This window comes from Panthera tigris, chromosome E2 (assembly GCF_018350195.1).
Source record: "Panthera tigris isolate Pti1 chromosome E2, P.tigris_Pti1_mat1.1, whole genome shotgun sequence".
NCBI classification, from domain to species: Eukaryota; Metazoa; Chordata; class Mammalia; order Carnivora; family Felidae; genus Panthera; species Panthera tigris.
The window spans coordinates 34,294,118-34,319,617 of NC_056674.1; the positions used below are offsets into that span (position 1 = coordinate 34,294,118).

Below are 25,500 nucleotides of genomic sequence, written 5' to 3' on the forward strand. Positions count from 1 at the left end.
TTTTGTTACCTGCATTCTTCCTAGTGCCAGCTCTGCCACCGAGTGGCCGTGGAGCAGCAAGTCTCTGCCCTTCACAGGGCCTCAGTTTCCCCTTTGTACCACAAAGGGATTCACCAGAGTAACCTCACGCATGTTGAGAAGCGTGGTGCGGCACTTGGCCCGCGGTGGGGGCAGGGGGAGATTTTCTCCGAGGTGCTGGGGTGCGTCCAACCTGGGACAGGAGCAGGCACTTGTCCCCAGGCAATTACGGTAAGGCGCTCTTTTGTGCGCCCAATGGCTGTGGGACTTCCTCCGCCCATGGGAGTAAGGTGGTTGTGGTTTGCCCGCGAGATGGGGGATGGGTGCCAGGAGGGCTTCTCATCATATCCTGTATCTGGAGGGCGACTGTGGTCAATCCTCTTTTTTTTTTTTTTTTTTTTTAAAGTAGGCTCTAGGCCACCTGTGAGGTTTGAACTCATGACCCTGACATCGAGTTGCATAGTCCGCTGACTGAGCCAGCCAGAAAAGCCCCTGCCATGAATCCTTATGAAAAGATCACCAAAACTTCCCGGAGAGAGTGGAGGCAACAAGACCACATTGGGACTCTACCTTGAAAAGGAAACGAAAAATGTTGAAGAAAGACTAGCTTTAACTAACGAACACTATTTAGATTATGATTGCAACCATGCAGACATTAGAATGAAGAGTTGGTCCTTTACTGAAACAGGGCCATTTTTGCAAATATATTTGAGAGTTTCGCGTGCAAATGGTGCTCTGAGTCCTTCGGTAGTCTAACAATTCTCTCTGGAAGGACGCGATCATTTCTCTTTTGCGATGTTCTCTTCCTTTGTGGACAGCTATGCCTTCATTTGTCCCATGTCACTTTAACCAACTTCATGAAGCCCTGCGCTTTTTGCAATATTTGCAGTTTTGCTTGTCAGTTCATTTGCTTCTTACTTGCGTGGTTAAATGCTGATGTCTGATGGAGACAGATTTGGGGAGAGGATGTGGTGTTGGAGAGAGATCTAGTCTGTAAATGTTGCGAGGCTGGCCTTTGCTTTGCTTTGTACCTGGGCCTGTGAGAGTCAGTTACTAAGGACTCAGAGGACAGAGATTCTCCCCCTCTTTTTTTAAAAAAAGTGTTTATTATTTTTGAGAGAGAAAGACAGAGTGCCTGAGCAGGGGAGGGGCAGAGAGAGAGAGGGAGACACAGAATCTGAAGCAGAATCCAAGCTGTCAGCACAGAGAGCCCAACGCGGGGCTGGAACTCACAAACTGTCGAGACTGTGACCTGAGCTGAAGTTTGCTGCTTAACCAGCTGAGTCACCCAGGTGCCCCAAGACTTCCCCCTTTTAAACTTGAGGAAATGCTCTGGGTGGGGTGGGGGTGGGGGGGCTTTTGGCTCAGACTTCCCCGAAGTCCACAGCTGGTAAGGACAGCAATGGGCCAAGAACCCCCTGGTTCTTTCCCAGGGTTTCTGGAGGTGACAGTAGGGATAGAGGGATAAAGAAGGTTGAAGAGGTCGAGTCATTGGTGAAGCTGAGCTCCAGTGAGAACATCACAGTTGGGCCCTCTCTCCTAAGAAAGGAAGTAGTCCTAGGAGTGTCTTGCAGGGGATGGGGAGATCCCACCCAGTCATGGAACCAAGATGGTTACTGACCATAGGCTTGGCAGTTCATATGAATTATCTCAGTTTTTTTAAAAAAATTTTTTAATGTTTATTTTTGAGACAGAGAGAGACAGAGCATGAACGGGGGAGGGTCAGAGAGAGAGGGAGACACAGAATCCGAAGCAGGCTCCAGGCTCTGAGCTGTCAGCACAGAACCCGACGCGGGGCTCGAACTCACGGACCGCGAGATCATGACCTGAGCCGAAGTCGGACGCTCAACCGACTGAGCCACCCAGGCGCCCCATGAATTATCTCAGTTTTAAGCCACCCCGCGAGTTGTTATCACCAACTCATGGAAAAGTAAGAATCAGAAGTCAAGTGACAGGCCCCGGGTCACAGAGCCAGAAGGTCTCAGCACCCAGATCTGACTCTTTCAATCTTACCATTGTCACCCCTGTCTCTGAAACCACACACCCAGACTGCCCTCTGGATGCATCTAATCTGGTGTCAGCCTCCCGGTGGCCCCACCAAAGGGGTTCCTTCCCCAACTCAGCCTTCGATTGAGGTTTGTATTGGTGTTTCCCACATTCCAGCATTTCTGTCTTGTACCTCTGCCCCCACTTTTTGCCGTCAACACATAGCTCTTTTCCTTTAAATAATTTCGTTTTTTAGGATGTATGTGTATTTTAGGGTAAGCAGGAAATCTGTATCAGTTGTATAAATAGAAGAAAATCATAAAAATTAATGTCATGTGAACAAACAATGCTACTAAAATCTAGCTAGAAACTTGCTCTTTGTTAAATAGGGGCATTTTTCACAATAGCCAAAAGGTAGAGGCCACCCAGGTGTCTGTTAGTGGACAAATGGATAGATGAAATTGGTCTGTACATTCAAAGGAAAGTTACTCAGCCTTAAGAAGGAAGGGAATTCTGGATACATGCCACAGCATGGATTGACTGCAAAGACATTACATTAAGGGAAATAAGCCTGTCACAAAAGGACAAATATTGTGTGATTCCACTTCTAGAAGTTTCCTAGAGTGATAAGATTCCGAGTAGACTGGTGGTTGCCAGGGGGCTGCAGGGAGGGGGGTAGGGAAAGTTGCTATTTCATGGGGACAGAGTTTCAGTTTGGAAAGGTGGAAAAGTTCTGGAGACACATGGTGGTGAGGGTTGTATAGCATTGTGAATGTACTTACTGCCACTGAACCGTCCACTTAAAAAACGGTTTAAACTGGTAAATTTTATGTATATTTTGCCACAATAAAAAATTATTAAAAATCAGGTATCTAGTTTTCTGAGTCCAATATAAAAGATTGAGAAATGAAAAGATAAGGACGCAAGGCAAGAGACAAGTTAGAGAGAATTCAGCTCTAAATGGAGGCTTCTCCTGGATGCAGCCAGGATTGAAAAACAATGAACAGCGAGTGACTTCTTCATGGTGTGACTCAGTTTAGGTAATGTCCTGTTGGGGGTCCCACTTACTGTCCTCTTGCAGATCACGGGGTGAGTAGCCCCCATGGGGAGAGAGAGATGCTTCCCTAGGGATGGTGTGTGGCTCTCCCAGGATGGGGAGAGGGAGGTGGCTTGCTGCTTCCTCCCTGCCTGGGGGGCTGAGCAAGGGACTGGCACGCCTCTTAAAGCTGAAGCATCTGGAATGTTTTATAGGGGAGGTGGAGGCAGATCAGCCTTCTCAGGGGAAGCTGGACTCAGGGGAGCTGCCCCTGAGCGCCTGAGGGATGGAGAAGAGCTGGGCTCCTGCCCAGTACGTGTGTGTCCCAGCTGGGACAGAGCGGGGAGGTGGATGCGAATGTGGCAAGCCCATCCAGAGCTGGGTGGAAGTTGGACGGGGCTGGACCACGAAGGCAATCTGGAGCCACTGCTGGCTTTTGAGCCGGGGAGTATCTTGGTGGTGATTTCCAGGGTCTGGGGTGCACGGTGAGGTAAAACCAGCACTGCAACTGAGGCAAGGCTTCGTGAAGTTGGCACAGATCCCAGGTGGGAAATAGAGGGGATTTGGCATGAGCAGGGCCTCATCCTGAGCCCTGAGAGCAGCCTCTTGGGCTCGCAAACAGCACGAGGAGGAAGGCTGCTGGTGTTATAGCCTTAGATAGAGGTGGCCAGGAAACCTCAGAAATGAAGGGCCTGGAGGTCATGGCCTGGGTTGTGGCCACAGAAAACCAAAGTGCGGAGAAAGGCAAGGACTTTCCCAAGTCGTTTAGCAAGAGTGTGGCCAAGGGTTCAGGACAAAAGTGCACAGGTGTCTCTGCAAAGCCTTTACCCTGCAGCCTCTTGCAGTGGGAGAGGGAGTGCGGAACCTGGATGCGTGGACCTGTGCTCCCCTCAGATCTCGCTGCCCTCCAAGAGGCAGCTCTCTTCCCCCTTCCCAGAGAGGCCTGAGCTACCTGTGGGTGACACTTGGGTTGATGCTGGAAGGGCCACGGGCTGGGGGAAAGAGGGGAGAGACCCTGTTGGGACCTGCCTGTCTCCTCCTTGCTGCAACCCCTTCTCATCCCGGGGGGAGAAAAATACTTTCCTGAGCCGGAATTTGCCCAGGGAGTCTGGCTGGACAAGAGAGAGCACCCAGCCTCCCACCAAAATACACAGATTCTTCCCCTTCCCCTTAGGATCCTGCACAGGAAGTGGCTGGAATAGGACCGGCTGACCAGCCTTCCAGCCCCGAGTCTGGCCACATTTTCTGAGCGCTGTTCCGAGCAAGACCCTGCCCCGGAGGGCTCTGCATTGGGTAATTCCGGGCCAGGCTCTTGTCCTCTCCAGACCTCAGTCTCCCCCATGTGTGAAACAGGGGAGCTTTGTGGAGCGCTGCTGGTGACTTCGCAGCATTTCCTTTTATAAGCCCCATACTACCCCATGAGGTGGTACTATCTCTCTCTTTTCCTTTTTAAAGTGTGTTTATTTATTTTTGAGAGTGTGTGTGTGTGTGTGTGTGTGGACAAGGGGCAGAGAGAGAGGGAGAGAGAGAATCCCAAGCAGACTCTGTGTTGTTAGCACAGAGCCCTACTCGGGGCTTGATCTCATGAGCCCAGAGATCATGACCTGAGCTGAAATCAAGAGTTGGATGTTTAACCCACCAAGCCACCCAGGCGCTCTTACGTGGTACTGTCTTATCTCCATTTTACAGGGGGGAAGCTGAGGTTCAGAGAGTTTCAGTAACTTGCCCAAAGTCCCCCAGCCAGTAAATGGCAGGCTTGGTATTTGAACCCAGGCAATCCGACCCAGCCTTTGCCTGAGGTCCCGGCCATCATCACTCTCATTGATTGTCAGTTCAGGCAGGGGTCATTCTCCCTTTCTGCAGACGGGAAAACCGAGGCTGAAGAGGTGCAGAGCAGAGGCAGGTCTTGAAACCTTGTGGGGTGCCACGGGGGCCAGCTCTCCCCCCTTCCCCCACTGATATCAGACACCTCCTTGAGGTACTGCCATCCCCAGGAAGTGCTGCAGGAGCTGGGGAGTGAAAGCAAGAAGTGTTCTGAGCCCAGAGACCAGAGGAAGCAAGAGGCTGCAGTGAAAGAAGAAGTGAAGTGAAGTGAGAGCGTGTTGTGTTGTGTTGTGTGGGGGCAAGGAGAGCAGAGAGAAGGGGAGGTCTGAGAGCCCGTGCCGAGCACTGAGGGGAGCAGAGAGGAGGCGGCCGGCAGAGACATCCAAGTTCCCTTTTGTTCTGTGGACCGGAGCTGGGAGCCCGTGGCAACAGGACAGCAGCAGCAGCTTCACAGGTCAGCCCCATCCAGCATCTCTATTCCCCACTCCCTCACCTGTCCTTATCCACCCGGTCCCCAGCAGGTGCCTGCCGGGGCCCAGGATTGGTGACATCCTGGGAGCAGCAAGCTGGGGACACACCTCATTCCCTTCACTCTCTGGGGGCAACTCCAGATCCCTGGGAATGTAGAAATCTATATTTAAAAAAAAGAGCAATTTATTAAAAAAAAATTTTTTTTAACGTTTATTTTATTTTTGGGACAGAGAGAGACAGAGTATGAATGGGGGAGGGTCAGAGAGAGAGGGAGACACAGGATCTGAAGCAGGCTCCAGGCTCTGAGCCATCAGCCCAGAGCCCGACGCGGGGCTCGAACTCACGGACCGCGAGATCATGACCTGAGCTGAAGTCAGACGCTTAACCGACTGAGCCACCCAGGCGCCCCAAAAGAGAGCAATTTAAACGAAGGAGTGTTTAGGCACTAGGTTCAAATCTTAGCTCCCTGCTGCAACCTATGGCAAGTTATTAGACTTTCCTGGATTTCAGTTTCCTCATCTGTACAGTGGGGTTAATCTGGTAGCCTGCACCTTAGATGACATTGGGAAGGGCCTGGATGGAGTTTGTACTGGGCAAACGGGAGCTGGTGCCATTCCTCTCAGAGTGACCTGGACTGGAGCCCGGGGACTCTATGTCTCAGGGAAATGGCTCCAGTGCTGGCTTAGTCACAGACTAAGTTGGGCCTTGGCGTGGCCTCCCTTTCGCCACCTGTAAAATGGGGCTAATAATGGTATTTGTCAGGGCTTTCCTGCAGAGACCACAGGTTCAGTCCTCACCCAGGCTGGGGTGAGGCCAGCCGTGGGGGCTCCAGGAGCATAGCTGGCTCAGCAGGCCTGGTGCTGCCGGGGAGAGGGCAGGCTGCGGGGGGGATGCACGGTCAGCCCCAGGGAGGAAGGCAGGGGTTCCCAAGGCATATGCTCAGATGTATCCCCAGCTGGGGCTTTGGGTCAGAGCCCTAAACTTGCAGTGGGGTCATGGAAATGTCTATGTGTCTCTCCCCCTGAGAAATAGGTGTCCTTGGCTTCAGTTTACAGATGGGAAGCCCTCAAGCACAGAGAAGTAGAGTTATTGCCCCACGTCCCAGCCCAGGCACTGAATACTGGAAGTGGCTATCAAATTTGCATCTTCTAGAGGCTCTAGTCTGCACCCTGTTGTTTCCTTATCTCTTTGTTGACCTAGATAGAGGCTTACTCATCCGTAGAACAACCCAACCATCTTTGGGAGCCTGTGGCACACAGCACTGGACTTGGAGCCTGGGGCCCTGGGTTTGAGTCCTGGCTTGACCACGGGACTGCCGTCACCTCCCAGGCAAACTCCTGTGTGGTTTCCCGTTTCCGCACAGTCAACTGGAACCGTCTTGGACATCAGGTAGGGGGTTTCTGTTTCCCAGGGAGCTTCAGATAATGAATTGTGGGCCATGGTGAGACGGGTGAGGGTGTGGGGCAATGCTGCACGGTGGCTTCTCTGAAGGGCAGGGGAGAGGGGTGTGTTAAGCAGAGGTGAGGATTGTGATTTGCCCCCTGGGAAAGGGAGTGGTAACCACAGCTATTTGAGGGGTCTAGGAGAGGTGTCACTTCTGCTTTGACCTTGATTTCTCCAGTTGGTGGTGGGGTTAGGCCCCTCTTCCCTCTGTAGACACAGAGCAGGGTGGCCAAGGGCCTGGGGAGCTGGCTTTACGGTCCAGACCCTAGAGGTCAAATCTGCACCATTGTCTGGGCCTCCATTCACACAGTGAGGGGGTAGACAAGATGACCCGAGATCTGTCTGCACTGTTGGGTCCTCAGACTTCTTATCTGAAAAGTTTTAAATTGTTTCATTCAGCAGCTTCCTTTGTCCCCTCAAATGTTTTCCCTCCTGTCTTCTCTGAGGTTCAGAGAGGGCAAGTCAATTGCCCAAGGTAACACAGCCTAATAAATAACCAAGTGGCCAAATGAATAAGAACCCAGCACTCTGTGACTCCAAAGTCTCTATTCTCTTTTCAAATCAACACATATATTAATAGTGTTAAGACACATGTACGACTACCCGGGAAAAACCATCGCATCCCCATCTCATACTGTACTCTGGGATCAATGAAAATGGACTGGAGGTTCCAATGTGAAAAATGCAAACTTAAAAGGACTAGGAGAAACTTAAGAGAATTCCTTTGTAATGTTGGAGCAGGGAAGGCCTTTCTAGCTACAACTCAAAATCCAGAAGACCTAAGAGAACATGCTGCTAATTCTGATTACATAAAAATTATACATACAAAAAAAGACTCCTACCAGCAGAAGGACCATGTGTAATGTTAAAAGGCAAATGACAAACTAGGAAATATATTTGTAACTCACACAGTAGACAACGAGCTAATTTTCCTATTATGTAAAGAGTTTTGAGAAGATAAGGAAGAGTCAAACCTGATGTAAAAATGGGCAGATGTGGGGCTCCTGGGTGGCTCAGCTGGTTGGGCGTCCGACCCTGGCTCAGGTCATGATCTTGCGGTCTGTGAGTTCGAGCCCCGCTTCGGAGCCTGTGCTGACAGCTGGGAGCTTGGAGCCTGCTTTGGAATCTGTGTCTCCCTCTCTCTCTGCCCCTCCCCCACTCACACTCTGTCTCTCTCTGTCTCTGTCTCTCTCTCTCAAACAGAAAGAAACATTTTTTTTTAAAAAAAAAAAGGGCAGATGGTGAACTTGCACACGTGGGAAATGACATCAGAACAGCTGCACTTTGGAAAGAACCAAAGACTGGAATCAACACAACTAGCTGTTCACAGGGCACCCACTGAAGAAGTTAGGGTTTATCCCTCCAAAGTTAGACTATGAAGTTGTAATAGTAAAAAATGGAAGCTCTAGGAACTGTTACAGAAAGCTCTCCAAGATATATTTTCAAGAGAAAAATGCAGAGTGCAGAACAGTAAAAAGTGTGCTTTTTTTTAATAAAATGAGGAGAATCATATATATGTGCTTATATATATTTTTTTTAATTTTGTTTAACGTTTTTATTTATTTTTGAGACAGAGAGAGACAGAGCATGAACAGGGGAGGGGCAGAGAGAGAGGGAGACACAGAATCTGAAACAGGATCCAGGCTCTGAGCTGTCAGCACAGAGCCCGACGCGGGGCTCGAACTCACAGACCGTGAGATCATGACCCGAGCTGAAGTCGGACGCTTAACCAACCAAGCCACCCAGGCGCCCCCTTATATATATATTTTTAAGTTTACTTCTTTTGAGAGAGAGCAGGGGAGCAGCAGAGAGGGAGAGAGAGAGAGAGAGAGAGAGAGAGAGAGAGAGAATGAGAATCCCAAGTGGGCCCCACGCCGTCAGCACAGAGCCCAACATGGGACTTGATCTGTGAGATCATGACCTGAGCCAAAAACAGGAGTTGGACACTTAGCTGACTGAGCCACCCAAGTGCCCTATGTGTGCTTATCTATATATGAAACTTGGCAAAGTCCACAAAACACTAATGATAGTAGTTACCTGGGGGTGACTAACGAGGAACTGAGTGGTTGGGTGACACGGGCAGCAGGGATACTATGATTTTATGTGCTTGTGTGCTTATTTATTGTTTATATTTGAAAGATGTAAATTCCAAAAGCAAAGAGCAAATAAAAATCGAGAAATATACAACTATAACGCAGGGTAACTTCAGAAAATACAGGCAATCAAAACTAGTACCCAGAAGTGACCCCTGAATCTTCCACATTTTGCATATATGAAAAAATATGACTTTTACAAGGGTTGGATTACACTGCTTTGCAACATGGTTTTTGTTTTACGTAAGCAATATGTCACCGTTATTTTTTCCATAATGCTAGTCATTTGGAGCATTAAAATAAACTCTAAGTTGGGGCACCTGGGTGGCTCAGTCGGTTGGGCGTCTGACTTCAGCTCGGGTCATGATCTCACATTCCATGAGTTCGAGCCCCGCGTCGGGCTCTGTGCTGACAGTTCCGAGCCTGGAGCCTGCTTCGGATTCTGTGTCTCCCTCTCGCTCTCTGCCCCTTCCCCACTCATGCTCTGTCTCTCTGTCTCTCAAGAATGAATAAACGTTAAAAAAATTAAAAATAAGTAAAAAATAAAAAAACTCTAAGCATTAAAAACTTGCTTTTCTGTTTTGAAGATAACACATGTTCGTTGCAGAAAATTTGAACTATACAGAAAACATAAAAAAGAGAGTAATCCTCCTTCCCATAACATTATTAGCATTTTGGTGACCATTCTTCTAGATACCCTCCTAGGCTTAAGCATGTATATTTGCACACATTTCCATACATGTGATTATATTGTGAGTGTTATGTTCAACTTGCTCTTTTCAATGCGTAATAATATACTATGTTCCTCTTTTATGTTACTATTGACATCATAACTTTCGATAGTGACGTGGCGATCCAGTGTACTGTATTTTTGAACTTCTACTTTTGAAAAAATGACAAATTCATAGGAGGCTGCAAAAAAATAGTACAGAAAGATTTTGTGTATGCTTCACCCAATTAATCTGTATAATCTCCTCCTTCTCCTCCTTTTATTTGTTGAAGCCTTCCTCCTGGAAAATTCTTTTCTCCTGCTCCCTTCTGGACAGGATATACCCGGTCCTGCTGTCCAACCTACAACCGGGGGAATAGCTTTGTCTCTTCTCCGCTAGGGTTTCCTGTGTCCTGTGTTGTCTTTCACAAGTCACTCCCTCATTCTGTTGGAGCGCGTCCTCCAGCAGCTTTCTGAAAGAGGGTGTATGTTTTAAAATACCTAGTGATCCTCGGTTGACCGCTCACCTTTAAGAGTGCAGCACTAAAGCCTTATTGCTTGTCAGGACTGATAACTGGGAAAGCTCCAACCTGAGTTTGGTCCTGGCCATTTCACTGAGGAACATCAAAACCTCAGTAGCTATAGGATACTTTTCTTGGAATAGCCAGTTCTTCAGCAAAGAGTTTTCTCCTGGCTTAGAGCATCGTCACCTGGCTGCTGCAGGCTTCTGGAAGCTGAGTGGAGGAAGTGGTGAGGAAGGGATATGGCTTAATTTTTCTATACCTGAATGGCATCCCATCCTTGCCCTCAGGTCCTCTGGCATGCACGGTTTCCCGGGAATGAACTTTATGTTGGAATGCGGTTGAGGGTGGTAGGGTGGTGATGACAACAGTCCTGGGCACCCCGGGTGACAGAGGAGATCTGGGGCCCCAGCTGGTCATTTAAAAGACTCACCACCATCAATCCCCCATTTTTTTGCCTTCACCCTTCTTTTAGAGGTTCTCGATGCCTCTGGTTCTCAAGTGTTCCCAGGGCTCTAAGCCTTCTCCCTGTCCCCTCCCCTTCCCCCCCCCCCCCCACTCCACACCTCTCCCCCCTGCAGACACTGGGGCTCAACTCTTTACGGTTGGCTAAATTGATTACCAGGTGGTCACCTGCTTGGAGCCTCCAAAGTTTTGCTAACATTTCTCACCTGCTGTTGACTTCTTTCCTCTTCTGTCTTTGTGGCTTTGTGCCCGTTAAGCAGACGTTTATTGGTTTATTTTAAAACTACAGAAAATGAAGGCTGAGAGGGACAGACCCCTGCCCAAAGTCACACAGTGAATTAATGACACAGCTCAACAGGGTTACCTGTTGCTTGCTCCCAAGCAACTTCCCCTGGGTGAAGTCAGCGCCCTGGAGAAGCTCCCAGACAGACCATTTTTTTTGGGGAGGGAGAGTGACTCAGGCAAAGCTGGTAATGGTGGGCATTTCTGAACAAACAATCTGGGATTCTTGGAGTCGCAGAGACCTGGCTCAGGGAGCCTAAAGCAGAGCAAACCCTCTTGCTCTCTGAGCCTCAGTTTCCTCATTTGTGAAATGCAGGAGCAACGAGGATTAATTAAAATGCTACATGTCCTGGGGTGCCTGGGTGGCTAGCCGATTAAGCATCGGCCTTCGGCTTAGGTCGTAATCTCATGGTTCTCAAGTTCAAGCCCCACATCAGGCTCTCTGCTGTTAGCACTGAGCCCGCTTTGGACCCTCTGTTCCCCTCTCTCTCTGCCCCTCCCCTGCTTGTGTTCTTTCACTCTCTCTCAAAAATACATAAACATTTAAAAAAATATATAAAATGCTAGATGTCCTACCTTTGGGACATGCCGGACACCTAGAAGTTAGAGCTCACTCTTTTACCATGGTGACAATGGCATGCATCTTTTCCAGGTTGGAAACTAGTTTTTGGAAGAGACTGGGAACAGGACATGGATGACCATAGGGTCTTTTTCCTCTGCCTGTGCCTCATGATTGCTCACAGTGATACAGTGGGTAAGGGGGTGCTGCTGAACTGGGGGGCAATCCGAGCCCGGGCCCGTGGCTGTGATGTGAAAGGGGGACGCCCTAAACCAAGGGAGCTTGAAAGAGGGCACTGAGGTCTCCCGGGGCAGCAGCAAGGCTGAGGCTGTGGTAGAAGGGCCCAGAGGCTGTGGGGACAGAGGCTGATGTGGAGGTGTGACCTGTCCCGCAGAGGAGTCCCAAGAACCCCTGAGCTGGATGAAGACCCTGGAGATGATGTCCAGGAACCGCAATGTGACTTCGCTTCGTGGGTGAGTTGGGTGGCCCTCCCCGCCCCCCTTGAGTCAGCTGTGCCTCCCAGCCACAGCTTGCGCCTTGAGTCAGTGGTCCGGGGTTGTCCAGTGTAGACCATTAATCCATTTATTCAACATTCAGTTATTGAGTACCTACTGTGTGCCCAGCACGAGGCTTGGAAGATGCAGGTTAACCACGTCCCTGCCCTTATCAAGTTTGCTGTCTGGTTTAGGGCCTTTAACTATGGATGCCATGAAATCAGGTGCAGAATCATGGGTCTCTGCATTTTCCTGGGAAGGAGTTGCAAAGCTGGACCGAGCTCTCGAATGCTCTCGAAGCTCTGGGTGAGGGGATGGTGCTGATTGGACCGGCCGGGGGAGCACAGGGACTATGTGGCATTTCGCTCAGTCAGCAGAAAAAATCCAGAAAAGTCTTCCTGAAGGAGGTGTCCAAAGACCTGGACCTGAACAAGAGGTGATCAGGAGATGTGTGGGGTGGAGAGGTAAGAGTGTGCCAGGGACACTGTGTGTGCAAAGGTCCGGAGGTAGGGGTAGCAGGTATGGGCTGGGCGAGGCCCTGCCCTTATTGGCTGTCTGGGGCCCCTCTTGCCCCCACGCCCACTCCAGACCCTGGCCAGCTCTCTCACCCTCAGGCTTATCCGGGGCCTGGAGTGCAGCCTGTTGAACACCAGCTTCGGGGGCAAGAACCTTACCTTGCAGACGCACAGCATCCAGACACTGGCCTTCAAGCTGGGCTGTGACTTCACTGGCCTCGCGCTGAGCAGCGCGACTCTGGAGCGGGTCCCCCAGGTCAGAGGGGGCCGGGAGATGGAGGGCAGCCAGGGTCTCGACCCTGGAAATCCTCCAGGGGCTTCAGGTCTGGACTTTCCCCCAACTAATCTGGTCTGCCCTAATAGCTGTGAGTTGCCTCTTCTGTAAAATGGGGCTGGCATTCCTCACACGAATGGTGGAAAGAGAGGGTGCTCTGTGGCCCCTCGAGGGCGATGTCCTCTTCCTGCTTCTGCAGGTCCCCGAGGGGAGGCGGCAGTGGGAGAGGCCAGGGAAGCCAGGGTCCTTGGAAGACTCTGGTGTGATTCCTGCTGACCGTCTGGGCGCTGAGGGCTGACGAGCTCCATCCCCAGGGGCCCCAGTTGGGTGGGGTAAATCGAGGCAGGGGCAGCCTGGAGGGAGGGCCTGGGATCTCAGGAAGCTGGGGAGGAAGTACAGCCTGGGAGGCGAGGGCTCTGCAGGTGGAGCCTCCTAGGGATGAAATGCCCCAGGGCAAGAACAGGATGGGAAGGCTTCGCAAGGAGAGGGGAGCAGTGGACGTGTTGGGGCCGGGTGTGGCTTAGCCCGTCCATGGCTGCCCGTAGGCCTCGGTGCCGCACGCCATGCAGTTCCCGGCAGCGCTGACCCAGAATGCCTGCAGGACCCGCCCCAGGGAGCTGCGCCTCATCTGCATTTACTTCTTCACTGACTACTTTTTTCCAGGTCAGTGCCACACGGGGGCCAAGCAGGGTAGGTGCCGGCCCCTTCTTGAGGGCACTGCAGGCATCCGTACCATTGCCTGGCCTCTGCACAGGGACCAGCACCAGGTGGGACCAGCCCATTGTGCAACCTGAGCCAGCCGCTGTCCTTTCTGGGCCTTGGTTTTAGGAGAATGGTGTTGGGGGTGCAATTACAATCAATCTACCCTGTATGTGTCTGTCCCTAGATGGGAGACAGACAAAGGTGTTTTTAACTTTGGCTTTGAAAGTGAGCGAGGACAGACGGAGGCTGGAATGCACTGAATCCATGGCGGAGAGGTGGGGGGTGGGTGCTGAAGGGACAGCTTTCCAGGTGGAGGGGACAGCACACGCAAAGGCTAGGAGGCTGGCCCACATGTGAAGGCACACTGCTGTTCTCACCCGGGGGAAGGGGCTGGTGAAGGGGGGCTCTCGGACCTCAGCCGGGGTCTCCATGCATGCATCCTCTCCAGTCAGCCCTTCTGCTGTCCTTCCAGAGTATCAACTCATCTTTGCTCAATAACTATGTCCTGGGAGCCCAGCTGAGTCACGGACACGTGAACAACCTCAGTGAGCCGATCAACATCAGCTTCTGGCACAACCGAAGCCTGGTACTGTGGGGGGTGCCCCCATTTCCACCTCACCCCTGCCCCTTGTGGCTCCTGTTGAATTCTGGCTCAACTAAACCCACACCCATGGAAGCATTTCGAAAACAAACCATTTCAAATCGATCACAGTTTGAAAATTCCTGTCAAAGGAATCAGAGAGAGAAGTTTTGCTTAATTTATTTTTACTTACCACATTAGGCAGGATTCTTTGAGTTGCAAGTGATACAAAGCCAAGTCAAGCCAGCTTAAACACAGAAAGGATGGGCTCATGCAGATGAAATGTCCAGGGCTGTCCAGCTTCAGGCCTGGCTGGATCCAGGGGCTGATGCAATGCCATTCTGGCTCAGCCTCTTTCCATCGCTCAGCAATGGTTTCCTATCTCGGATCTCTACTCTGGTAAGATGGCAGCAAAAGTGCTGGACTTCCATCCCCTCTTCCCAGGAGGCTCTTCCTCATCAGTGCAAATGAGGGTTCCAAAATGGAGTCCTTAGGGTCCAGCTGGGTCATGTGTCCATCCCTGCACCATCACTGCACACAGGTGGATGGAACGTGTGGCTTGGCCAGGCCTGGGTCACACGGCTTGGGGACGGGGCTGGATTCATCTGATCTGCCATGGGGGCAGGTATGGGTCTTCAAGGGAAGCTCAGAAGCTGATCCTGGAGTGAGGGAGAAGGGCTGCTGGGTGAGCACAAGCCCTGGTGTCTCTGCTCTCCTGGCCCTGGCATTCCGGAAAAGCCCAGAGACTCTACCTTCTGCCCTGACTTTCCATCAGCTTCATGAGAGTGCTCTGCACTCTCATTTTCTCCATCATCCTTCCCTTACTTTCCTCTGAACCTTTGCTCCCGCAGTTCCCTTTATCTGGATTGCCCTCGTTCCACTTCTGCTGAGATCTGATGTGTCCTCAAAGACCGCAGTGCCCCAGTCGTCCCTTCCCTCCTTGGGACTCCCCTACCCCTTACTCAGTGGTTTTCCATGGCACTTTCTGTGTCGTTCCTCCCACCCCACCACCCCCATGGCTCAGCATCAGGGCTGTCTGTGGATGAGTCTCTTTCCCGCCCTGGGCAGTGCACCTGCAATATCGTTGTTCCCCATGAGGAGGAGGAGAAAGGGCACAGTTGGTTGTAGAGCGCCTACTGTCCAGCCAGAGCTGGTCACTCAAGATTCCTCATTGCCCGTAATTTAATACCCTCTTTGAGAAATTGTGTATAGAGGATCCCATTTTACAGATGAGTAAACTGAGGCACAGAGAAGCTTGGCAACTTGCCCAGGTTACTCTGAGAGTCCATAGTGGAGGCGAGTCTGGAATCTGGGTCCGTCTGGCCAAAGCCCAGCCAGTGCCTTGTAAGATGCTGACAAGGGTGCAGTTGAATCAGCTTTGGCTCCCACAATTTCCAGACTCTGATCCACGGCCCTCCCCCATACCCAACTCCACCATCTCCCCTTAGGAAGGCTACACAGCGACCTGTGTCTTTTGGAAGGAAGGAGCCAGCAAGGATCACTGGGGGGTCTGGAGCCCCGAGGGCTGTCGCACAGAGCAGCCGTCACCTTCCCAGGTGCTCTGCCGCTGCAACCACCTCAGCTACTTCGCTGTTCTCATGGTATGTGTGCATCCAGTCTGGGTGATGGGAGTCAAAGCTGTAAAGGACCCCATGTCTAGGCGAGAGGAGCAGGGCATAGGCAGGTGCAAGGGACAGACAATCCAACTCAAATGGGCTTAAGGAGAAAAAAAGAGAAACGTATGAACTCCTGTGGCTGAAGAGGCTATGTTGGGCTTCAGGCATGGCTTGATCAAGATGTTCAATATCACCAAGACAAGGCTCTATATCTCTCACCTGTGTTTGCTTTGTACTGGCCCGGGCTTCAGATGGAATTTCCCTTCAGGATAATTATATGGCTGCTAGCAGATCCAGGCTCGTGTCCTACTAGCTTTCAGGCCAGTAGGCTCTAACTGGCTCTTTCCCAATTCTGCCAGCTAGTTTGGGGATTGAGTCCCACTGGCCTGGAGTGTGTCACATTCCCATCCCTCAACCAATCACTCTGGGCAGGAGGAGGGAGGGCTCTGATAAGTCAGGCCTGGTGCACTGTCCACGCACAGTGTCCATATATGTCTATGTGCATAGACAGCGAGGCAGGGGAGGTTCTCATAGCGAGAGGGGAGATGGGAGTTGAGGGGCGCAAAAGCCACCGTATCTGCCAGAGCTTTTTCTTTCAAGTCAGGACCATGGTAGGCTTTGTGGTGGGGCAGGGGAGCTTGGAGCTGAGGTCTTAGCAGGTCCCTGTGGGTGCGGGGAGGGCATTCCCATGCTTCTGTCCTCCATCCCCCCTTCCTTCCTGCAGCAACTCTCCCCGGCCCCGATCCCCGCAGAGCTACTGGCGCCTCTTACGTACATCTCCCTGGTGGGCTGCAGCATCTCCGTCGTGGCCTCGCTTCTCACTATCCTGCTGCATTTCCAAGCCAGGTATTCCCCTGCCCCCGTGCCAGGACCGCCCACCCGCTGCTGCTCAGCACCCCTCCTTATCCAATTGATCCCCCAGAGTGGGGTGGACTCCTCCAGGGGATGGGGGCAGGAGACCAGCCTTGCTGTGTGGCTGCTGTTGGATCCCCGCGACCTCTCAACCTCAGCGTTCCCATCATTGTGTGTCCGTGAGCCCAGGGGGTGGCACTGCCTGGGTGACGTCCCCAGGCCACGGAAGGGCATGCTCCCGCCCGCAGGAAGCAGGGTGACTCCACAACACACATCCACATGAACCTGCATGCGTCTGTGCTGCTCCTGAACGTCGCCTTCCTGCTGAGTCCTGTGCTGGCCAGGGCCGGGGCAGCATGCACAGCACTGGCGGCCATCCTGCACTTTGCGCTGCTCAGCTGCCTCACCTGGATGGCCATCGAAGGCTTCAACCTCTACCTCCTCCTCGTGCGCGTCTACAACATCTACATCCGCCGATATATGCTCAAGCTGTGTGCAGTGGTTGGGGTAAGCAGAGCCGCCCTCCGCTCTTGCTTCCTGAGGGTTCCAGCCACACAGGCAGTCTACCCTCTCCTGCCCTTCTCTTTCTCCTCTTCCTCATCAGAGCGACCATGAGCACCGATCATCATCCCTGCCAACGCTCACCACTACTTTCTACACTGCTTTTCTTATCATCGGTTCTACTTCCAAACCTCCATGGCGACCTCCACCCTAACACCTCCATCCCCTCCACCCCAACACCTCCATTCCCCCCACCCCCAACACCTCCATCCCCTCCCACCCCCAACACCTCCATTCCCCCCACCCCCAACACCTCCATCCCCTCTACCCCCAACACCTCCATCCCCTCTACCCCCAACACCTCCCTCCCCTCCACCCCCAACACCTCCATCCCCTCCACCCCCAACACCTCCATCCCCTCCACCCCCAACACCTCCATCCCCTCTACCCCCAACACCTCCCTCCCCCCCACCCCCAACACCTCCATCCCCTCCACCCCCAACACCTCCATCCCCTCCACCCCCAACACCTACATCACCTCCACCCCAACACCTCCATTCCCCCCCACCCCCAACACCTCCATCCCCTCCCACCCCCAACACCTCCATTCCCCCCACCCCCAACACCTCCATCCCCTCTACCCCCAACACCTCCATCCCCTCCACCCCAACACCTCCCTCCCCCCCACCCCCAACACCTCCCTCCCCCCCACCCCCAACACCTCCCTCCCCTCCACCCCCAACACCTCCATCACCTCCACCCCCAACACCTCCATCACCTCCACCCCCAACACCTCCATTCCCCCCACCCCCAACACCTCCATCCCCTCCACCCCCAACACCTCCATTCCCCCCACCCCCAACACCTCCATCCCCTCCCACCCCCAACACCTCCATCCCCTCTACCTCCAACACCTCCATCCCCTCCACCCCAACACCTCCATCCCCCCCACCCCCAACACCTCCATCCCCTCCACTTCCAACACCTCCATCACCTCCACCCCCAACACCTCCATCACCTCCACCCCCAACACCTCCATCACCTCCACCCCAACACCTCCATTCCGACCACCCCCAGCACCTCCATCCCCTCCCACCCCCAACACCTCCATTCCCCCCACCCCCAACACCTCCCTCCCCCCCACCCCCAACACCTCCATCCCCTCCACCCCCAACACCTCCATCCCCTCCACCCCCAATACCTCCCTCCCCCCCACCCCCAACACCTCCATCCCCTCCACCCCCAACACCTCCATTCCCCCCACCCCCAACACCTCCATCCCCTCCCACCCCCAACACCTCCATCCCCTCTACCTCCAACACCTCCATCCCCTCCACCCCCAACACCTCCATCCCCCCCACCCCCAACACCTCCATCCCCTCCACTTCCAACACCTCCATCACCTCCACCCCCAACACCTCCATCACCTCCACCCCCAACACCTCCATCACCTCCACCCCAACACCTCCATTCCCACCACCCCCAGCACCTCCATCCCCTCCCACCCCCAACACCTCCATTCCCCCCACCCCCAACACCTCCCTCCCCCCCACCCCCAACACCTCCATCCCCTCCACCCCCAACACCTCCATCCCCTCCACCCCCAACACCTCCCTCCCCCCCACCCCCAACACCTCCATCCCCTCCACCCCCAACACCTCCATCCCCTCCACCCCCAACACCTACATCACCTCCACCCCAACACCTCCATTCCCCCCACCCCCAACACCTCCATCCCCTCCCACCCCCAACACCTCCCTCCCCCCCACCCCCAACACCTCCATCCCCTCCACCCCCAACACCTCCATCCCCTCCACCCCCAACACCTCCATCACCTCCACCCCAACACCTCCATTCCCCCCACCCCCAACACCTCCATCCCCTCCACCCCCAACACCTCCATCCCCTCCACCCCCAACACCTCCCTCCCCCCCACCCCCAACACCTCCATCCCCTCCACCCCCAACACCTACATCACCTCCACCCCCAACACCTACATCACCTCCACCCCAACACCTCCATTCCCCCCACCCCCAACACCTCCATCCCCTCCCACCCCCAACACCTCCATTCCCCCCACCCCCAACACCTCCATTCCCTCTACCTCCAACACCTCCATCCCCTCCACCCCAACACCTCCCTCCCCCCCACCCCCAACACCTCCCTCCCCCCCACCCCCAACACCTCCATCCCCTCCACTTCCAACACCTCCATCACCTCCACCCCCAACACCTCCATCACCTCCACCCCAACACCTCCATTCCCCCCACCCCCAACACCTCCATCCCCTCCACCCCCAACACCTCCATTCCCCCCACCCCCAACACCTCCATCCCCTCCCACCCCCAACACCTCCATCCCCTCTACCTCCAACACCTCCATCCCCTCCACCCCAACACCTCCATCCCCCCCACCCCCAACACCTCCATCCCCTCCACTTCCAACACCTCCATCACCTCCACTCCAACACCTCCATTCCCTCCACCCCCAACACCTCCATCCCCTCCACCCCCAACACCTCCATCCCCTCCACCTCCAACACCTCCATCACCTCCACCCCAACACCTCCATCACCTCCACCTCCAACACCTCCATCCTCTCCACACCTCCAACATCCCCAACACCTCCATCCCCTTCACAGCTCTATCCCCTCCACCCCCAACACTTCCATCCCCTCCACCTCCAATGCCTCCATCACCTCCACACCTCCATCTCCTCCACCAACACCTCCATCCCCTCCACCTCCACACCTCCTTCACCTCCACACCTCCAACATTTCCAACACCTCTATCCCCTCCACCCCAACACTTCCATCCCCTCCACCTCCAATGCCTCCATCACCTCCACACCTCCATCTCCTCCACCACCAACACCTCCATCCCTCCACCTCCACACCTCCTTCACCTCCACACCTCCAACATCTCCAACACCTCCATTCCCCCCACCCCCCCCAACACCTCCATTCCCCCCACCCCAACACCTCCATTCCCCCCACCCCCAACACCTCTATCCCCTCCACCCCAACACCTTCATTCCCTCCACCTCCAACACCGCCAACACCTCCACACCTCCAACATCTCCAACACCTCCATTCCCCCCACCCCCAACACCTCTATCCCCTCCACCCCAACACCTTCATTCCCTCCACCTCCAACACCGCCAACACCTCCACACCTCCAACATCTCCAACACCTCCATTCCCCCCACCCCCAACACCTCTATCTCCTCTACCCCAACATCTCCATTCCCTCCACCCCCAGCACCTCCATCCCCTCCACGCCCAACACCTCCATCCCCTCCACACCCAACACCTCCAACACCTCCAACACTTCCACACTTCCAACATCTCCAACACCTCCATTCCCCCCACCCCCAACACCTCCATCCCCTCCACACCCAACACCTCCAACATCTCCAACACCTCCATTTCCCCCACCCCCAACACCTCCATTCCCTCCACCCCCAACACCTCCATCACCTCCACACCTCCAATATCTCCAACACCTCCATTCCCCCCACCCCCAACACCTCTATCCCCTCTACCCCAACACCTCCATTCCCCCCACCCCCAGCACCTCCATCCCCTCCACGCCCAACACCTCCATCCCCTCCACACCCAACACCTCCAACACCTCCAACACTTCCACACTTCCAACATCTCCAACACCTCCATTCCCCCCACCCCCAGCACCTCCATCCCCTCCACGCCCAACACCTCCATCCTCTCCACACCCAACACCTCCAACACCTCCACACTTCCAACATCTCCAACACTTCCATTCCCCCCACCGCCAACACCTCTATCTTCTCTACCCCAACACCTCCATCCCCTCCACACCCAACACCTCCATCCCCTCCACACCCAACACCTCCAACATCTCCAACACCTCCATTTCCCCCACCCCCAACACCTCCATTTCCTCCACCCCCAACACCTCCATCACCTCCACACCTCCAATATCTCCAACACCTCCATTTCCCCACACCAACACCTCCATCACCTACACACCTCCAACACCTCCATTCCCCCCACCCCCACACCTCCATCACCTCCACACCTCCAACACCTCCACACCTCCAACACCTCTAACAGTTCCATCCCCCCCACCTCCATCACCTCCACACCTTACCTCCAACACCTCCAGTCCCATCACTTCCAACACCTCCACCATCACCTCCACCTCTACCACCACCATCACTTCTTCCATCGTCTCCACCACGTCCACCTCTAACACCATCAACTCCACCACTGCCACTTCCATCACCACCTCTGACTCTAGCATCACCTTCACCACCACCTCCACCGTCACTACCATCCTCATCCTCGTCTTCACCACCATCTCTGGCGTCACCGTCACTGGCACCTCTACCACCATCCTAGCCCTTCTTTAGCATCTCTTGTTTCCTCACGAGTTCTCCCAACCCTCTGTCCCACTAGCCTGATCTCCCCACTGCTACTGCCATTGCCATCCCACCCTAGAGCCCTCACTAACATCATCTTGGAGAGCTGTCTCCTCTCAGACCTCCAGGTTACGGGCTTTGAAGCTGGACAATATGGCAGGGGCTGGGGGCTCAGAACAGTCCCTTTCCCTCCCCACTTGCTCAGTGGGATTCTGTCTTAGCAGCCCCAGGGACCCATGACAAGCCTTTCTCTGGGGTCACCTGACAGATGCTGAGAACTCTGTCTCATCCCTCAGGGGTCCCAGCCCTCCTGGTGCTGCTCCTTCTTGTTGACCAGAATTCAGTGTATGGACCTCACACAATCCCACTCTTCGACAGCCGGGGAAATGGCACGGGCTTCCAGAACCATTCCATGTGAGTACCTTCAGGGCTGTGGCAGGCTCTCTGGCTCTGGTGGAAGGACCCAGGGGCTCTGAACAGGGTGTGCTGTAGGCAGGACACTGGCTGTGGGGCAAGCAGGGGACCAGGGCTCAGAGAGGGGGTGGTTTCCAGGGGCCTTTGCCACACCTTCTGCTGGATCCCCGAAGCCTCCCACAGAGGCAGGCTCTCGTCCTAGGCTGGCTAACCCTAGAGAGCCCTGGCATGAACTCTGGTGCTTGCTCATGGGCCTCCCAAGCCAGGGTAGCAGGCCCTCCACCTCCTGGCAGCACAGAGGTCGGCCCAGCGCCCCCTCCCGCTCTCAGACCTCACTGGGGGAGCTCAGCCTGCGCCTGACTCTGCTGTCCTTTCCCACCACCTTGCTGTGCTCACTCAGCCTCCTGCACCTCCCAATCTGTGCCTGGCATAGCACTGCCAGCCCACAGACCCTCCTGGTCAGAGACAGTGCTGCAAGGGCTGGGACATCCCAAGGACAGGGCTCACGTGTGTGTGTGTGTGTGTGTGTGTGTGTGTGTGTGTGTGTGTGTCGGGGGGCCTGGGGGTCTGGGGGGGGGGCCAGACTCTGTTGCTTCTTCCTGTGCTCTCGGACACTAACCTTTCTCTTGCTATGAAGTTTCTAACAGCCAATGTAGGGAGAATAGCTTAATAACCTCCCGTTGACCTAGCTCCAGTATTCGGCTGTCCATCCTGCTTTCTTTCCTGGCTGACACAAGCTCAGGACTGCTGAGGGCCAACTCTGTGGCAGGCCTCATGAATTATCCTGTTTAAACCTTGCAGCAAGGAGTGGGTCCTGTTGTCAGCCTCTGTTTACTGTTAGGGAAACTGAGGCACAGACAGCTGATGAACCCTGCCCAAGGAAACCCAGATGGTCAATGGCAGAGCTGGGACTTGGCCACAGGCAGGATGGCTCCAGAGCTTGGCCCCCCAGCCTCCAGGAAGTGAGAACTCTGGGCACCGAGTGGAGGCAGAGTGGGGTTTATTCCTCACGGAAAGGGTCAGGCTGCTTCGTCAGAGGAGGTGTGACTTGGGGCTCCTTAACCATGTAGTTTTTTAAAAAAATGTTTTAAGAATTTTTATTTATTTTGAGACAGAGAGAGAGAGAGAGAGAGGGAGAGAGAGAGAGAGACAGAGCACGAGTGGGGGAGGGGCAGAGAGAGAGGAAGACACAGAATCTAAAGCAGGCTCCAGGCTCTGAGCTGTCAGCACAGAGCCTGATGCAGGGATTGAACTCATGAACCACAAGATCATGACCTGAGCTGAAGTCAGACGCCTAACTGACTGAACCACCCAGGTGCCCCTCACCATGAGTTTTAATATAATATGTGCTGTGTGCCCTGCAGTGGGGACAGGAAGGACATTATTGCTGGGCTGTCAGAGCACTCCCCACTCTAAGGACCAGCTTCTCCCAAAGCTTCTTCCTTCTTTCTCCTTTCCCTCTCATCTGGCTTCGTGACTTTTATTCTCCTGCATTTAAAAGACCCTTCCTATGTAGATATGTGTTCCTGAACACAAAAAGCAATAACAAAAACCAACCTTGAACATACTCCAGTGCCCGCTGACGGGACACTGGTTAGTAAATTGCGATAGAGCCACCCCTGCTGGATTGTCACACTGTGGTGAAAAGGAATGATCCATGACCACACTCAGTCCCTTGGATAAATCCCCAAGATCACATTCAAGAATGGTGGCTGCCGCAGCAGGGGCTCGAGCAGGCGACTGTGACAGGGACACAGGCATTGAGCCTGGGACTTCAAATCCCACCTTTGCCTCTTACTAGCGCATGTTCCTAAGCCAGAGCCTCAGTTTCCTCATCAGCAGGATGGGGATGGTGATGCACCTGCCTCATGGGGTCATCGTGAGAACTGAATGGGCTAATCCACGGAAAGTATGGGACACGGTGTCTGAGTGGGTAAAAGGTACCACCTGTCTTGCAGGTGTCCTGGGGAAGCAAAGGGCATGAAGCCCTCAGGGAGGGTCTAGGAGCAGGGCTGGGGCCACTGCCAGGCCTCTGCTCTTTCCTCAGTCCTCGGTGGCATCTTCCTGCTGTTACTTCTCTGCTCCTCGGTCCACACGTCGCCGTGACTGCCCCTCCACCAGGCTGCCCCGACTTGCAACAGCTTGTTTGCTGCTCAGAGCCCAGCATGTCGGCCCAGTCTAGGTGGGGAGGGGTCCACTGCACAGAGATGCTGATTGGATGGTGATGACCGTGTGGTGGGTGGGAGGAGGAAAGAGGGCCCCCGGGCCAATGATCTGACAGTATCGTACAAGTTGGCAGTTTGGCTGGCCGTGGAAGGGGAGAGAGGTAAGACGTAGAAAGGAGAGGAAGAGTTTTCAGGTGGGCTAAGGCATGGAGGCATGAGAGAGCCCTGTGTGGCTGGAAAGGAGAGCTTGGGGGGCTTGAGGCAGGAGGCTGAGGTGGCAGGTGGGGCCTAATGTGGTGGCCTGGCTCGAAAGCTGGGCCCAGAACTTCACCACACGTGTGGTCGGAAAAGAAACAACGGGTCTGGGCCAGGAGACAGGCCTAGGTTCGGGAGCCCATCCAGAGGCCCAGAGACCAGGATCTCCTCCCCACGCTGGCCTTGGGAGCCACACCGACCCTGAACTTCACCCCTCCTCTACAGATGCTGGGTGCGGAGCCGCTGGGTGCACAACATCTTGGTCATGGGCTATGGTGGCCTCACATCCCTTTTCAACCTGGTGGTGCTGGCTTGGGCGCTGTGGGCCGTGCGCAGGCTGCGGGCGCAGGAGAAGGTGCCGGGCACCCGGGCCTGCCGAGATAGCGTCACCGTGCTGGGCCTCACCATGCTGCTGGGCACCACCTGGGCCTTGGCTTTCTTCTCCTTTGGTGTCTTCCTGCTGCCCCAGCTCTTCCTCTTCACCATCTTCAACTCGCTGTACGGTAGGTCCTGCGGGAGGCGTGGAAGAAGCCCCAAGGGGTGTGCACAGCGGCAGGTAGATGTTTAGCCCGAAGGGCTTCAGGCCAAGGGGGCGAGTCAGGGGCAGAAATCCAGCTCCCCTGCCAAGCTGGTTTGGGGGCTCCTTCTGCCCATGGGAAGGAGCATGTCCTTCTAATTGGCACAAAGGCACCTTCTGGCCTAGTGGTGGCTGGTCCTCCAGCTTCTACGCTCTGCCCCTTCTGGCTTCCAACAGTAAGGGGCCCTAAGAATGACTCCTGGGCCTCAAGGAAGCTCAGCTCACCCCCAGCGAGGAGATCCCTGGATTCGGGGTGGGGCGCCACGTTGCTCCTGCCAGTGTCCCCCTGACCAGTCTTTTGCTTGCAGGTTTTTTCCTCTTCCTGTGGTTCTGCTCCCAGAGGTGCCGCTCAGAGGCAGAAGTGGAGGCAGAGATGGAGGCGTTCAGCTCCTCCCAGACGATGCCGTAGTCTGGGCCCGCTGGCCCAGAACCCGTAGCCTCTCTGGCTGCCTGCAGCCCGAGACTCTGGCTCCCACCAGAGAAGGTGGCAGGTCAGCTGCTGGACACCAGAAGCCGCTGTGCCCTCCAGGGAGGCTTCCCTACCTCCATGGCTTCCCCGGGCCCAGAGGGCAGGGCATTCTGCCCCGGGACAGGTGCAACCCCGCTGGGGGTCAGCAAACTTTACTGGGGTGCCTGGGCCCAGGGTACCTGGTCAGGCCCATGGGTAGAGCACTGGCTTGGGAGTCAGGAGGCCATATTTCGAGGCTTGGCTCCGAGTCTTACTGTATGACCTTGGGCCTGTCATCT

General features: G+C 54.5%; 1 protein-coding gene across 1 annotated transcript; it reads left to right on the forward strand.

Moving 5' to 3' along the window:
• Nucleotides 1–4,912: 4,912 nt before the first annotated feature.
• Nucleotides 4,913–25,500, forward strand: ADGRG5 (adhesion G protein-coupled receptor G5). Its single transcript, XM_042969654.1, is given in 14 exon segments — nucleotides 4,913–5,318; nucleotides 6,536–6,724; nucleotides 11,501–11,602; nucleotides 11,802–11,880; nucleotides 12,516–12,672; nucleotides 13,236–13,346; nucleotides 13,859–13,978; nucleotides 15,421–15,573; nucleotides 16,313–16,434; nucleotides 16,689–16,936; nucleotides 16,939–16,947; nucleotides 21,639–21,756; nucleotides 24,402–24,679; nucleotides 25,062–25,500. Coding segments are annotated over 12 exon segments (1,560 nt in total). The 5' UTR covers nucleotides 4,913–5,318; nucleotides 6,536–6,724; nucleotides 11,501–11,538; the 3' UTR covers nucleotides 25,163–25,500.